Genomic DNA, 15,867 nt, shown 5'->3' with positions numbered 1-15,867 from the left:
TCTTCCTGCATCTAACCTATCCAATCCCGTCAGAATTTTATATGTTTCTTTGAGATCCCCTCTCATCCTTCTAAACTCCAGTGAATACAGGCCCAGTCGATCGAGTCTCTCTTCATATGTCAGTCCTGCCATCCTGGGAATCAGTCTGGTGAACCTTCGCTGCACTCCCTCAATAGCAAGAAAGTCCTTCCTCAGATTAGGAGACCAAAACGGAACACAATATTCCAGGTGAGGCCCTGTACAACTGTAGTAAGACCTCCCTGCTCCTATACTCAAATCCCCTAGCTATGAAGGCCAACATGCTATTTGCCGCCTTCACCGCCTGCTGTACCTGCATGCCTACTTCCAACGACTGATGTACCATGACACCCAGGTCTTGTTGCACCTCCCCTTTCCCTAATCTGCCGCCATTCAGATAATCTGCCTTCGTGTTTTTGCCCCCCAAGTGGATAACCTCACATTTATCCACAATGTACTGCATCTGCCATGAATTTGCCCACTCACCTAACCTGTCCAAGTCATCCTGCAGCCTCTTAGCATCCTCCTCACAGCTCACACCGCCACCCAGCTTAGTGTCATCTGCAAACTTTGAGATATTACGCTCAATTCCTTCATCTAAATCATTAATGTATATAGTAAATAGCTGGGGTCCCAGCACTGAGCCCTGCAGCACTCCACTCGTCACTGCCTGCCATTTTGAAAAGGACCTGTTTATCCTGACTCTCTTCTTACTGTCTGCCAACCAGTTCTCTATTCACATCAGTACATTACCCCCAATACCATGTGCTTTAATTTTGCACACCAATCTCTTTTGTGGGACCTTGTCAAAAGCCTTTTGAAAGTCCAAATACACCACATCCACTGGTTCTCCCTTGTCCACTCTACTAGTTACATCCTCAAAAAATTTCAGAAGATTTGTCAAGCATGATTTCCCTTTCATAAATCCATGCTGACTTGGACCGATCCTGTCACTGCTTTTCAAATGCGCTGCTATTTCATCTTTAATAATTGATTTCAACATTTTCCCCACCACTGATGACAGGCTAACTGGTCTATAAGTACCTGATTTCTCTCTGCCTCCTTTTTTTAAAAAGTGGTGTTACATTAGCTACCCTCCAATCCATAGGAACTGATCCAGAGTCGATAGACTGTTGGAAAATGGTCACCAATGCATCCACTATTTCTAGGGCCACTTCCTTAAGTACTCTGGGATGCAGACTATCAGGCCCCGGGGATTTATTGGTCTTCAATCCCATCAATTTCCCTAACACAATTTCCTGACTAATAAGGATTTCCTTCAGTTCCTCCTTTTCACTAGACTCTCGGTCCTCTAGTATTTCCTGAAGGTTATTTGTGTCTTCCGTCATGAAGACAGAACCAAAGTATTTGTTCAACTGGTCTGCCATTTCTTTGTTCCCCATTATAAATTCACCTGAATCTGACTGCAAGGGACCTACGTTTGTCTTCACTAATCTTTTTCTCTTCACATATCTATAGAAGCTTTTGCAGTCAGTTTTTATGTTGCCAGCAAGCTTCCTGTCATACTCTATTTTCCCCCTCCTAATAAAACCTTTTGTCCTCTTCTGCTGAATTCTAAATTTCTCCCAGTCCTCGGGTTTGCTGCTTTTTCTGGCCAATTTATATGCCGCCTCCTTGGATTTAACACGATCCTTAATTTCCCTTGCTGGCCCATGGTTGAGCCACCTTCACCGTTTTATTTTTACTCCAGACAGGGATGTTGAAGTTCATCCATGTTATCTTTAAATGTTTGCCATTGCCTATCCGCTGTAAACCCTTTAAGTATCATTCGCTAGTCAACACCAGCCAATTCACGTCTCATACCATCGAAGTTATTTTTCCTTAAGTTCAGGACCCTAGTCTCTGAATTAACTGTGTCACTCTCCATCGTAATAAAGAATTCTACCATATTATGGTCACACTTCCCCAAGGGGCCTCGCACAACAAGATTGCTAATTAGTCCTTTCTCATTACACATCACCCAGTCTAGGATGGCCAGCCCTCTAGTTGGTTCCTCGACATATTGGTCTAGAAAACCATCCCCAATACACTCCACGAAATCCTCCTCCACCGTATTGCCAGTTTGGTTAGCCCAATCTATATGTAGATTAAAGTCGCCCAAGATAACTGCTGTTACTTTATTGCACGCATCCCTAATTTCTTCTTTGATGCTGTGCCCAACCTCACTACTATTGTTTGGTGGTCTGTACACAACTCCCACTAGCGTTTTCTGCCCTTTGGTATTCCACAGCCCCACCCATACAGATTCCAGATCATCCAAGCTAATGTCCTTCCTTACTATTGTGTTAATTTCCTCTTTAACCAGCAATGCTACCCCACCTCCTTTTCCTTTCTGTCTATCCTTCCTGAATGTTGAATACCCCTGGATGTTGAGTTCCCAGCCTTGGTCACCCTAGAGCCATGTCTCCGTGATGCCAATTATATCATATTCATTAATTGCTGTCTGGGCAGTTAATTCCTCCACCTTATTACGACTATCACAAGGGGGGTAGTGCTGGACAGGCTAATGGATCTCAAGGTAGACAAGTCCCCTGGCCCTGATGAAATGCATCCCAGAGTATTAAAAGAGATGGCGGAAGTTACAGTAGATGCATTCGTTATAATCTACCACAATTCTCTGGACTCTGTGGAGGTACCATCGGATTGGAAAGCAGCTAATGTAACGTCTCTGTTTAAAAAAGGGGGCAGACAAAAGGTAGGTAACTATAGGCCGGTTAGTTTAACATCTGTTGTGGATAAAATGCTTGAAGCTTTCATTAAGGAAGAAATAGCGGGACATCTAGATAGGAATAGTGCAATCAAGCAGACACAACATGGATTCATGAAGGGGAAATCATATTTAACTAATTTACTGGAATTCTTTAAGGATATAACAAGCATGGTGGATAGAGGTGTACCGATGGATGTGGTGTTTTTAGATTTCCAAAAGGCATTCGATAAGGTGCCACACAAAAGGTTACTGCAGAAGATAAAGGTATGCGGAGTCAGAGGAAATGTATTAGCATGGATAGAGAATTGGCTGGCGAACAGAAAGCAGAGAGTCGGGATAAATGGGTCCTTTTCGGGTTGGAAATCGGTGGTTAGTGGTGTGCTACAGGGATCGGTGCTGGGACCACAACTGTTTACAATATACATAGATGACCTGGAAGAGGGGACAGAGTGTAGTGTAACAAAATTTGCAGATGACACAAAGATTAGTGGGAAAGCGGGTTGTGTGGAGGACACAGAGAGGCTGCAAAGAGATTGAGATAGGTTAAGCGAATGGGCTAAGGTTTGGCAGATGAAATACAATGTCGGAAAATGTGAGGTCGTCCACCTTGGGGGAAAAAAAACCAGTAAAAGGGAATATTATTTGAATGGGGAGAAATTGCAACATGCTGCGGTGCAGAGGGACCTGGGGGTCCTTGTGCATGAATCGCAAAAAGTTAGTTTGCAGGTGCAGCAGGTAATCAGGAAGGCGAATGGAATGTTGGCCTTCATTGCGAGAGGGATGGAGTCTAAACACAGGGAGGTCCTGATGCAAATGTACAGGGTATTGGTGAGGCCGCACCTGGAGTACTGGGTGCAGTTTTGGTCACCTTACTTAAGGAAGGATATACTAGTTTTGGAGGGGGTACAGAGACGATTCACTCGGCTGATTCCAGAGATGAGGGGGGTTACCTTGTGATGATAGATTGAATAGACTGGGTCTTTACTCGTTGGAGTTCAGAAGGATGAGGGGTGATCTTATAGAAACATTTAAAATAATGAAAGGGATAGACAAGATAGAGGCAGAGAGGTTGTTTCCACTGGTCAGGGAGACTAGAACTAGGGGGCACAGCCTCAAAATACGGGGGAGCCAATTTAAAACCGAGTTGAGAAGGAATTTCTTCTCCCAGAGGGTTGTGAATCTGTGGAATTCTCTGCCCAGGGAAGCAGTTGAGATTAGCTCATTGAATGTATTCAAATCACAGATAGATAGATTTTCAACCAATAAGGGAATTAAGGGTTATGGGGAGCGGGTGGGTAAGTGGAGCTGAGTCCACGGCCAGATCAGCCATGATCTTGTTGAATGGCAGAGCAGGCTCGAGGGGCTAGATGGCTTACTCCTGTTCCTAATTCTTATGAATACTCCTCGCATTGAGGCACAGAGCCTTCAGGCTTGTCTTTTTAACACACCTTGCCCCTTTAGAATTTTGCTGTAATGTGGCCCTTTTTGATTTTTGCCTTGGGTTTCTCTGCCCTCCTTACTTTTCTTCTTTCTATCTTTTGCTTCTGCCCCCATTCTACTTCCCTCTGTCTCCCTGCATAGGTTCCCATCCCCCTGCCATATTAGTTTAACCCCTCCCCAACAGCACTAGCAAACACTCCCTCTAGGACATTGGTTCCTGTCCTGCCCAGGTGCAGACCGTCCGGTTTGTACTGGTCCCACCTCCCCCAGAACCGGTTCCGATGTCCCAGGAATCTGAATCCTTCCCTTCTGCACCACTCCTCAAGCCACGTATTCATGTGAGCTATCCTGCGATTCCTACTCTGACTAGCACGTGGCACTGGTAGCAATCCTGAGATTACTGCCTTTTGAGGCCCCACTTTTTAATTTAACGCCTAGCTCCCTAAATTCACCTTGTAGGACTTCATTCCATTTTTTACTTATATCGGTGGTACCTATATGCACTACGTCAACTGGCTGTTCACCCTCCCCCTCCAAAATGTCCTGCAACCGCTCCGAGGCATCCTTGACCCTTGCACCAGGGAGGCAACATTCCATCCTGGAGTCTCGATTGCGGCTGCAGAAATATCTATCTAGTCCCCTGACAATAGAATCCCCTACCACTATAGCTCTCCCACTCTTTTTCCTGCCCTGCTGTGTACCCACGGTGCGATGGACATGGCTGCTGCTGCCCTTCCCTGATGAGTCATCCCCCCCCCAGCAGTACCCAAAATGGTGTATCAGTTTTGGAGAGGGATGACCGCAGGGGACCCCTGCACTACCTCCTTCCACTGCTGTTCCTGTTGGTCTCCCATTCCCTATCTGTCTGTCTGTCTCTGTGGGCATTGCGGATGCTCCAGAGTGAATCCACCCGCAACTCCAGTGCCGCAATGTGGTCTGTCAGGAGCTGCAGCAGGATACACTTTCCGCACATTTCGTCATCAGGGTCACGGGAAGTGTCCCTGAGTTCCCACATAGCTCAGGAGGCGCATGACACGTGTCCGAGCTCTCCTGCCAAGACTTAAACCCTTCATTAACTTAATTTGGCAACAACAATGATAGAAGTTACCTACTGATAAAGGAAAAGAAGAAGAAAAACTACTCACCAATCACTTACCCCGTTGACTGTCTCGTCCCCTTTCGATTTCTTTCTACTTCTTTGTTTACCACCTTCCCCTGCTGCAGCTACACCAGCTAGCCTCCGCCTACTCCCCGGACTCGCACTGCTCCGAACACCCGCCTCCCAATGACGTTGCGCCTTTTATCGACCTCCGCTGACTCCCTGGACTCGCGCTGCTCCGAACTCCCGCCTCCCGATGACGTTGGGCTTTTTATAGGCCTCCACCGACTCCCTGGACTCGCGCTGCTCCGAACTCAATGTTCCCAATGACCAAAGAGGCACAGAATGAGAGGGCTTTCGGTTTTGCATGAATTGCTGGCTTCCCCATGGTTCAGGCTGCCATTGACTGTATGTAATTTCCTCTGATAGCACCTTTGGATGATGCAGAGGTTTACCGAAAGCACAGATAGTTTGCGACCATACTCAACGCATCATGACAGTAAATGCTCTGTTTCCAGGGAGCATCCATGTTGCTTTCATCTTGCATGAGAGCAGTGTCTCACACCTGTTTGAGCTCCAGCCACAAGGCCAAGCTGGATGCTGGGGGACATAGAAACATAGAAAATCGGTGCAGGAGTGGGACATTCGGTCCTTCGAGCCTGCACCACCATTCAATAAGATCATGGCTGATCATTCATCTCAGTGCCCCTTTCCTGCTTTTTCTCCATACCCCTTGATCCCTTTAGCCATAAGGGCCATATCTAACTCCCTCTTGAATATATCTAACGAACTGGCATCAACAACTTTCTGCGGTAGAGAATTCCACAGGTTCACAACTCTGAGTGAAGAAGTTTCTCCTCATCTCCGTCCTAAATGGCTTACCCCTTATACTTAGACTGTGACCCCTGGTTCTGGACTTCCCCAACATCGGTAACATTCTTCCCACATCTAACCTGTCCAGTCCCGTCAGAATTTTATGTTTCTCTGAGATCCCCTCTCATCCTTCTAAATCCGAGTGAATACAGACCCAGTCGATTCAGTCTCTCCTCATATGTCAGTCCTGCCATCTCGGGAATCAGTCTGGTGAACCTTCGCTGCACTCTCTCAATAGCAAGAATGTCCTTCCTCAGATTAGGAGACCAAAACTGAACACAATATTCCAGGTGAGGCCTCACCAAGGCCCTGTGCAACTGCAGTAAGACCTTCCTGTTCCTATACTCAAATCCCCGAGCTATGAAGGCCAACATGCCATTTGCCTTCTTCACCGCCTGCTGCACCTGCGTGCCAACCTTCAATGACTGATATACCATGACACCCAGGTCTCGTTGCACCTCACCTTTTTCTAATCTGCCGCCATTCAGATAATATTCTGCCTTCGTGTTTTTGCCATGGGGACAAAGGTTAAGGCCTTGCCACCTAACTCATGACTCCACTCTGGGACCCTCAGACAGAAGCTGAGCATTGCTATAATGGCAGCCATATAGCCTCATGCAACATCATCGAAAAGACAATTGGACTGCTCAAGCAGCGCTTTCGATGCCTGGACCACTCTGGAGGCAGCCTGCAATACTCCCCTCAGCAGGTCGCTGAGTTCATTGTGGTGTGTTGCATGCTACACAACTTAGCCATCATGAGGGACAGGATTTGGCACTGGGGACTGCAAGACCATCTCAGAAGAGAGGAGGAGGATGAGGAGAAGGACGAGGAGGCATGCCAGCACCACCTCAAGGGGAGGCCTCGTGGAACTTCCGCCACCGCAAAAGTCTTATGTCAGCAGCTCATAATTCAATGCTTTTCTTGAACAATGAAAGGCACATTTCACCGTTGCTTGCCCACTCTATCCCAGCATGTTGACTATTCCCCCTCTTATTCTGCAAATGCGACACTGCATAAGAATAGTTAAGGTGAACAAAAGAATTTATAAAACATTTGTAACTTTATGGAACATTTGTACATTTATGAAACTTTGTAAAATTACATTTTGAAACTTAAATAAATTTTTAATTTTAACACATTGTAAAACTTTAAAACCTTTTATAAAATAACCAAAACAGGACAACAACAAAAGCAGAACAACCCCTGCATCGAACGTCTTTTAATTGAGGCCACCTTTCTCTGCCCCCCCCCCCTGTTCTTAACCCCCCCCAGTGCCGCAATGTTGCCGGAAATGCCACCCAGGGCCTGGAGGAGTTAGACCAGACATACTCTCCGCTAGGTCTGTTCATGGATGTGTTCGGTGCGGACCGCCGCCTGTGCGTTGTTGCTCGTGGCGATTGTGGAACAACTTCTCCTGCAAAAATAGGAATGGTTACCAGAATGCCCTCCTGCTCTTGTGGCACACACAGATAGCCATCAAAGCACTTATACCATACTGTGTACATTTAATATAGTCGTCTATTTAATGGCCCTGGTAGTTGCACGTGGTTCATGAGGAAGACATCGACGTGCAGAAACATCTTTTAAGATGTCAGAAAGCAGTCTTAATAATGTCAACGATCATTCATGGCAAATAAGATGCAATACTAAGCCTACCTACAGCAACAATTTAAGTAATCAAGGAGTGCATCAATAAAAGTATTACTCTCTCGACCCTGCAGTGGTCATTTCACATTTTTCTGCATTGCTTGTGGTCTCTGCGAATGTCATCAACTGAGGAAACATCCTCAGTAACACAGGTCCAGAATCGCCTTATAATGGCTGGGGAAGGTTTACTTCGACCCCTCCTATTAAAATCCCCCCATTTACTTTCAGTTGCTGTGATCAGTGCTTCATTGGCATCGGAACTAAATTTCTTGGCCCTCTGCCTGCTATAATCACCCTGCATCTTCTCGTGTCTGTGAAAAATGGCAGATTGAGACCTGGATGTACTGCGCATGCACCTTGACAGTTGACTAGAATCGTGGGCGGCGGGGGGGGGGAAATCAGAAAAAAAAAGTCCCCCAAAAAATTTGCGCATGTGCAGATGGTCCTTTTTTTTTTCAGATCGGTGAATTCGGCTCCAGCGCACAAATGCAGTCGTGCAAGGCCGGATTTACCGCTGTCGCTGGTCACCGTTTGGCGAATTTTGCGCCGTCTGGCGATAGCGGTATTCCAGCGCCTCAAAAAAAAAATTAAGCCGCGATTATCGCCCAAAAAATGGCAATAGCACTATTTTCCGAATTTTTTGCCCCTAGTACTTTTGAAGTGTTGTTACTGTTGTAATGTAGAAAACGTGGCAGCCAATTTGAGCACAACAAGGTCCCACAAACAGCAATGTGGTCATGACCAGATAATCTGTTTGTGATATTGGTTGAGGGATAAATGTTGACCAGGACACTGGGGAGAACGGCCCCTGCTTTTTTTAGAATAATGCCTTGGGATCTTTTACGTCTACCTGAGGGAGCAGGCAGGGCCTCGTTTTAATGTCTCATCCGAATGATGGCATCTCCGACAGTGCAGCACTCCACATTATTATTGTACCAGTTCTTGTGATGTCTGACACCTTGCAAAGATCAACAAATTTATTTGTGGATTGATCTCTTCTGACAACTATGTTTTTCTGAGGTAACACTGATGGTCGGCAACTAGGATTGAGCGTCCGCTTCTACTTCCCGTTCAGTTATTATTGGACCTGATTTTGTCTCTGCCCTTTTGTAAGTGCTCCAACAGAGTGCATCTGTACATCAGTTGAATACTAAATCTTTGCCCATGACATTAAGAAAATTAAAAGGTTTGTGGCTCTATCTGGCATTGGTGTCGCTGCAAAGGTAAGTACATTAAATGGTTCTTGTGTACATCATCAATCGAAAATAATTGTTGTGGAAGTTTGAAGAGGTGGCAAAGTCTTGGGCTACTCCCTCCTAGGTTATAACAAGTTCCTCCCCTGTTCTATGGATATTGGTTTGGTTAAGGAGCTTTCCACCCACACATATTTCTAGAATTGCTAATGATCATGACAAAGTCACATGGATTGAATGGGGACAGATGAGTTAGTGCCTCCATCTTCTCTCAGTTGTCAGGAATTCATGATGAGTCCCTCTGAGGTCAATAATTTTTATCGTATGCTGACAGGAAGTGGTATTGCACTCACTCTTTCTACACGTGGGTTTCTGCTGCTTGTTCACTGGCGGCGGGCTTTATTGTAAAACTCTGTGCATTGATGGTAACTGGTATATCTAAGCTATTCAGTCAAGAATGTCGATGGTATTACAGATGACTCCCTCAAAAATTCTATGGTATATGATACTGACACCACTGCTATTTTCCAAGAGTGTTACAGAAGTAAAGATGCATAAAAAAATGTCTTGACCTTGATGACCATACTAACTTTTGGAGTCATGGACCTTGGTTATTCAGTCATTGAATCATCACTCTTTTGGCCTGGTCTCTCCATTGAAATAGTGAAGGCTTTTATCCAGACCGAGCAAGCCCCTCTTCTGTTCCTTTCGATAAGGCTCACTTGGAAATTATACTCCTTTTCATGAAATTTCCCCAAAATCTTTCCTAAGGTCATAACCTATATTTTTAAAAACTTGCATGCACTTCATTTGAATCTTTTGCGTTCTTGTGATTTTATTGCATGGAAATCTGTGCTTTATTTGTGGTCATTTTAGCCCAAAGATTCTGTGACTGCTAAAATCTAATCAGCTATATCTCATGCCAGGGTAATTAAGCCATCATCAGATCTTAGCCTAAATTATTCTGACGTGAGTTTAATTTAGAATAGTTAGCTGCTTTTAATCAACCTTTGTGTACATTAGAATTAGATTACGGATTCTGTTATGCTAATCTGAATTTGTGGTATTGCATAAACAGAGTAAAGTATATCCATAAATCATGGCAGCTACTAACTCTTACGTTAAAATATGTTCAGTTATAGAAACATAGAAAATAGGTGCAGGAGTAGGACATTCGGCCCTTCGAGCCTGCACCGCTATTCAACAAGATCATGGCTGATCACCCACCCCAGTACCCCCCCCCCCCCCCCCGCCCCCCAGCCACAAGGACCACATCCAACTCCCTCCTGAACACATCCAATGAACTGGCATCAACAACTCTCCGCGGCAGGGAACCCCACAGGCCAACAACTCCCCGAGTGAAGAAGTCTCTCCCAATCCCAGTCCCAAACAACCCACCACCCCATCCCAAGACCCTGCACCCACCTGGCTCTGGATGCACCCAACACCGGAAACACTCCCCCCACACCCAACCCGCCCCGTCCCGTCAGAATCCTTCCCAAATGCCGAACACCCCCGGATGTCGAGCCCGGAGCCACGCCCCCGCGACGCCAACCACACCACAGCCACCAACCGCCATCTGCACAGTCAACCCGTCCACCCCACTCCGAACACTCCCCGCACCGAGGCACAGAGCCCCAGGCCCGCCCCTCCAACACACTTCGCCCCACCCCCCCCCCCAGACCTTCGCTGCAATGTGGCCCCTTCTGTTCTCCGCCCCCCCACCTCCACCACTCTCCCCTCCATCCCCCAACCCAGTCTCCCCTCATCTTCCCTCTGCCTCCCCGCACAGCCTCCCATCTTGGAGGCGGTAACCTTCTGGGGCAGGGAATTTTAGCCCCAGCGTGGAAGTCCTGCTCCCGCCGCAGAATTGGCCTTACAACCCCTCAATGGAAGCGGAGTGCAATTTCCCACACTCCTCTTCCTTTGGGGGCAGTTACCGGGGCACGACTGGATGCTCCTGTGACAGTTTGAACTGGTGCTCTCCACTCTCCCGTCCTGTGACAGTTTGAACTGGTGCTCTCCACTCTCTCTCCTGTGACAGTTGGAACTGGTGCTCTCCACTCTCCCGTCCTGTGACAGTTGGAACTGGTGCTCTCCATTCTCCCGTCCTGTGACAGTTGGAACTGGTGCTCTCCATTCACCCGTCCTGTGACAGCTGGAACTGGTGCTCTCCACTCTCCCGTCCTGTGACAGTTGGAACTGGTGCTCTCCACTCTCTCTCCTGTGACAGTTGGAACTGGTGCTCTCCATTCTCCCGTCCTGTGACAGTTTGAACTGATGCTCTCCACTCTCTCTCCTGTGACAGTTTGAACTGATGCTCTCCACTCTCCGTCCTGTGACAGTTTGAACTGGTGCTCTCCACTCTCCCGTGCTGTGACAGTTTGAACTGGTGCTCTCCACTCTCCTGTTCTGTGACAGTTTGAACTGGTGCTCTCCACTCTCCTGTCCTGTGACAGTTGGAACTGGTGCTCTCCACTCTCCTGTCCTGTGACAGTTGGAACTGGTGCTCTCCACTCTCCCGTCCTGTGACAGTTTGAACTGGTGCTCTCCACTCTCTCTCCTGTGACAGTTGGAACTGGTGCTCTCCACTCTCCCGTCCTGTGACAGTTGGAACTGGTGCTCTCCACTCTCTGTCCTGTGACAGTTTGAACTGATGCTCTCCACTCTCCGTCCTGTGACAGTTTGAACTGGTGCTTTCCACTCTCTCTCCTGTGACAGTTTGAACTGGTGCTCTCCACTCTCCTGTCCTGTGACAGTTGGAACTGGTGCTCTCCACTCTCTGTCCTGTGACAGTTTGAACTGATGCTCTCCACTCTCCGTCCTGTGACAGTTTGAACTGGTGCTTTCCACTCTCTCTCCTGTGACAGTTTGAACTGGTGCTCTCCACTCTCCTGTCCTGTGACAGTTGGAACTGGTGCTCTCCACTCTCCCGTCCTGTGACAGTTTGAACTGGTGCTCTCCACTCTCCTGTTCTGTGACAGTTTGAACTGGTGCTCTCCACTCTCCTGTCCTGTGACAGTTGGAACTGGTGCTCTCCACTCTCCTGTCCTGTGACAGTTGGAACTGGTGCTCTCCACTCTCCCGTCCTGTGACAGTTTGAACTGGTGCTCTCCACTCTCTCTCCTGTGACAGTTGGAACTGGTGCTCTCCACTCTCCCGTCCTGTGACAGTTGGAACTGGTGCTCTCCACTCTCTGTCCTGTGACAGTTTGAACTGATGCTCTCCACTCTCCGTCCTGTGACAGTTTGAACTGGTGCTTTCCACTCTCTCTCCTGTGACAGTTTGAACTGGTGCTCTCCACTCTCCCGTCCTGTGACAGTTGGAACTGGTGCTCTCCACTCTCTCTCCTGTGACAGTTGGAGCTGGTGCTCTCCACTCTCCCGTCCTGTGACAGTTGGAACTGATGCTCTCCACTCTCCCGTCTTGTGACAGTGGGAACTGGTGCTCTCCACTCTCCCGTCCTGTGACAGTTTGAACTGGTGCTCTCCACTCTCCCGTCCTGTGACAGTTTGAACAGTTTATACCAACGCAAAACTATGTGTACCAGAATGTACATGATGAGGATAACATTGGACATAAGCCTATCTATAGAGAATTGTTTAAAATTGCGATGCTATTATAACGTACATTATTTACTGTTTAACTTTGTTCTGTCTCCAGAAGATCAAGATGTAAAATCAGTTTGGGTGGAGATAAAAAATAATAAGTGGAAGAAGTCACTGGTGGGTGTTGTCTGCAGGCCCCCCAAACATTGATACTCTGCCCAACAGTGTAGCTAATCAGGAATTAATGAAGGCTTGTAATCAGGAAGGCAAATGGAATATTGGCCTTTATTGCAAGGGGGATAGACTATAAGAGCAGAGAAGTCCTGCTACAACTGTACAGGATATTGGTAAGACCACACCTCGAGTACTGCCTGGAGTTTTGGCCTCCTTATTTAAGGAGGGATAGATTTGCATTGGAGGCAGTTCAAAGAAGATTCACTAGGTTGATTCCCGAGATGAAGGACTTATCTTATGAAGAAAGGTTGAGCAGGTTGGGCCCATACTAATTAGAGTTTAGAAGAATGAGAGGTGATCTTATTGAAACAAATAAGATACCGAGGGGGCTAGACAAGGTAGATGGAGATGATGTTGCCACTTGTGGGGGAATCTAGAAATAGGGGGCATAGTTTAAGAATAAGGGGTCGCTCATTTAGAACTGAGATGAGGGGGAATTTCTTAGGATTGTAAATTTGTTGAATTCTCTGCCCCAGAGAGCTGTTGAGGCTGAGTCATTGAATCAATTTAAAATGGAGAAAGACAGATTTTTCAACATTAAGGGAGTGAAGAGTTATGGGGAGTGGGCAGGGAAGTGGAGCTGAGCCCAAGATCAGATCAGCCATAATCTTATTAAATGGCGGGGCAGGCTCCAGGAGCCAAATGATCTACTCCTGCTCCTATTTATTGTGTTCTTATGTTCTTATGACTGTTACATAGCCTTCATTTATTTGGGGTGGAAGAAAAAGGTCGTATGCATGACATCACGAACGTAATATGTCTTAAATAATCTCCATCCTTTGTGTAGTTCCCCATTTGTGAACCTGGATTTATACCTGTAGTATCTAAAGTATGCTTCCTTTTAAAGAAGACTTTGATTGTATTATCAGAAAATTAATTTATATAAAAAAACGTTATTTTTTCTAGGGTTGAAAGCTTGCAGTTGCATTATGATCTGGAACTATCTCACTTAGGCTCCTGCACAGATATTTCAGATTTGCGAATACGCAGAAGGGACTGGCAGCGGAATCTGAACTTGCAGATTCAGGAAATATCCTTGGAGCTGATAGTTAATATCTTCAGGTATGAACGGCAACTTCATGGACACATTTCTTTTATGGGGCTTCCCATTGGACTCTCGCTTAACTTTACAATAATGTTTTCAAATGAAAAATAAAATTGAAGCACGTAGCCTAGAAGTTATGATCCTGGTGCTGTGCAGTGGGGTGGGGACTTCCATCCACTCGTTTGCCCTTGCCTTGACCAGTTCCAAATCATTTGAATAGTGAAGGACTATCTGTATAATCAATGGCGTTACAGGGGTACCCACCTTGCAGATCCAGTGGGATTTTGGAGCAGCACGCTTCTGGTCGGTTGGGTGGTGTGGTGGTGTGGCACTTTGATGGTGGATTAATGAAAATAGTTGTCGATTATGCACGGAGGAACTGTTGTGATTCTTGCTTTGACTAAGCATTACCTTGTTGTGCGAGTTAGCCTTTTGTAGTGGAGTATTTAAAATAAACACTCAACACCAGATCTGGGTTCGAAGATTCAAGTCGTTTTTATTTGCACTGGTGAGGAGACCACCTGCTCTTTGTATCATCGGAGAAGCCTGGCTACAGACAAAGTTCCAAGCAGTCTTTTATACACGTAATGATGTATGTCAGCCTCGTGCACGGTCCCCCTATGCCGTTTAATTGGCCTAACGCCCGCGTGCACAATTGCTGATTGTGTGATGCCAAAGGGAATTAGTCAATCATTCGCCTATGTCTCATACCAGATGGAGTTTCTCCAATGTGTTACTTCTGATCCCTTGCTCTATTTAACTGCCTCTCTGGGCATCCTGTGGTTTAACAGTTTGGCTATTTGTAATTGTCCTCAAGTTACACAGCTTGCAACAGTTAATCATTCTGACATGTTATTTTTAGCATTTTCAACCTGTTAAGCAACTTCGAAAGCTGACCACTACAAAAGCCTATTTAGCTCTTTTTAGTCCTGAGACTCATTCTTAACCCTTTAATTATAGCAGAGATCGAATACCCCACCACTTTGATTGATGTCAGTTGTTGAGGGGCTATCAGCATGGTAACTGTGTCAGCATACTGTTGTCCTTGCTCCATACCAAGTAGGAATACTACAACCGAGACCTCTGTGCTCCTCCAATCTTGCGCATCCCCTATGTTAACCATTCTACCATTGGCATCTATACTTTCAGCTGCCTAGGGCCTAAGCTCTGGAATTCCCTCCCTAAATCTTTCCGCTCTCTACCTTTCTTTCCTCCTTTTAAGATTGTCCTTAAAACCTACCTCTGTGACTAAGCTTTTGGTCATCTGTCTGAATATTTCCTGTCGTGGCTCGGTGTCAAATTCTGTTTGATAATGCTCCTATGAGGAACTTTGGGACGTTTTACTGCCTATAAAGATGTTGTATGAATATAGGACTGAGGTTTGCTGCAGTATAAAGGCAGTAGTTCTCACAGCAGCACTTTGAGGTGGTCCAGGTCCCCTTAAAAAAAAAAATCATAATTACACAGCCTTAATTTCGTTTCCTTTCAAAAAGTGGGTCGAGAGATATGAGTGCATTGCATCTGTGATGTGTACAACACACATTGTGCACGCTGTCATCACAGATGACATGCACCGGTGTCCCTGGACCTGACCTTTTAGTAGACAATTGAGAAATTTCAGTTTTTCCCTCAAATTCAGGAGAAACTTATTTTTTTAATAAATTCACCATGTGAAAAACATGGGATTTTATTGGTAGAAATTGGTTAAGAATTTGTGTTAATGATCTCTAAATGTTTGTCATGATTATTATGGCAAAATAGTTGGTTGATGTAACCCACATTATTATCTGTATGTGAAACCTTTTTCACAGTGAGGTGCCACTCAACCAAATCTCTCCACTTAGTTTGCCCCTCTTTTAATAACTCACTTTAAATATGCTACTACAGAGTAACTACAATATTTTCAGTGAATATTATCAGATAAAACTACAAATTGGAAGCTCTGTTCAGGTTAGATATTCTGCATTATTCCTTGTTACTGCAGATTCAGATATCTGCAATACATAGGGAATGCTAGAATGAAGATATTAGATAAT

At 45.9% G+C, this 15,867-nt stretch overlaps 1 protein-coding gene across 3 annotated transcripts in view; it reads left to right on the top strand.

Moving 5' to 3' along the window:
• The window catches only part of dennd3a (DENN/MADD domain containing 3a), a 201,493-nt gene that overhangs the window by 76,598 nt on the left and 109,028 nt on the right, over window positions 1-15,867 (top strand). For all 3 annotated transcript variants that reach the window (XM_070895716.1, XM_070895700.1, XM_070895709.1), the window contains exon 10: window positions 13,693-13,848. In XM_070895716.1, coding sequence (XP_070751817.1) covers window positions 13,693-13,848 — 156 coding nt within the window. The remainder of the gene's footprint in view (window positions 1-13,692; window positions 13,849-15,867) is intronic.

The sequence above is a fragment of the Pristiophorus japonicus genome, chromosome 1, assembly GCF_044704955.1.
Source record: "Pristiophorus japonicus isolate sPriJap1 chromosome 1, sPriJap1.hap1, whole genome shotgun sequence".
Taxonomy (NCBI): domain Eukaryota; kingdom Metazoa; phylum Chordata; class Chondrichthyes; family Pristiophoridae; genus Pristiophorus; species Pristiophorus japonicus.
This window is presented reverse-complemented; position numbering and strand designations above follow the sequence as displayed.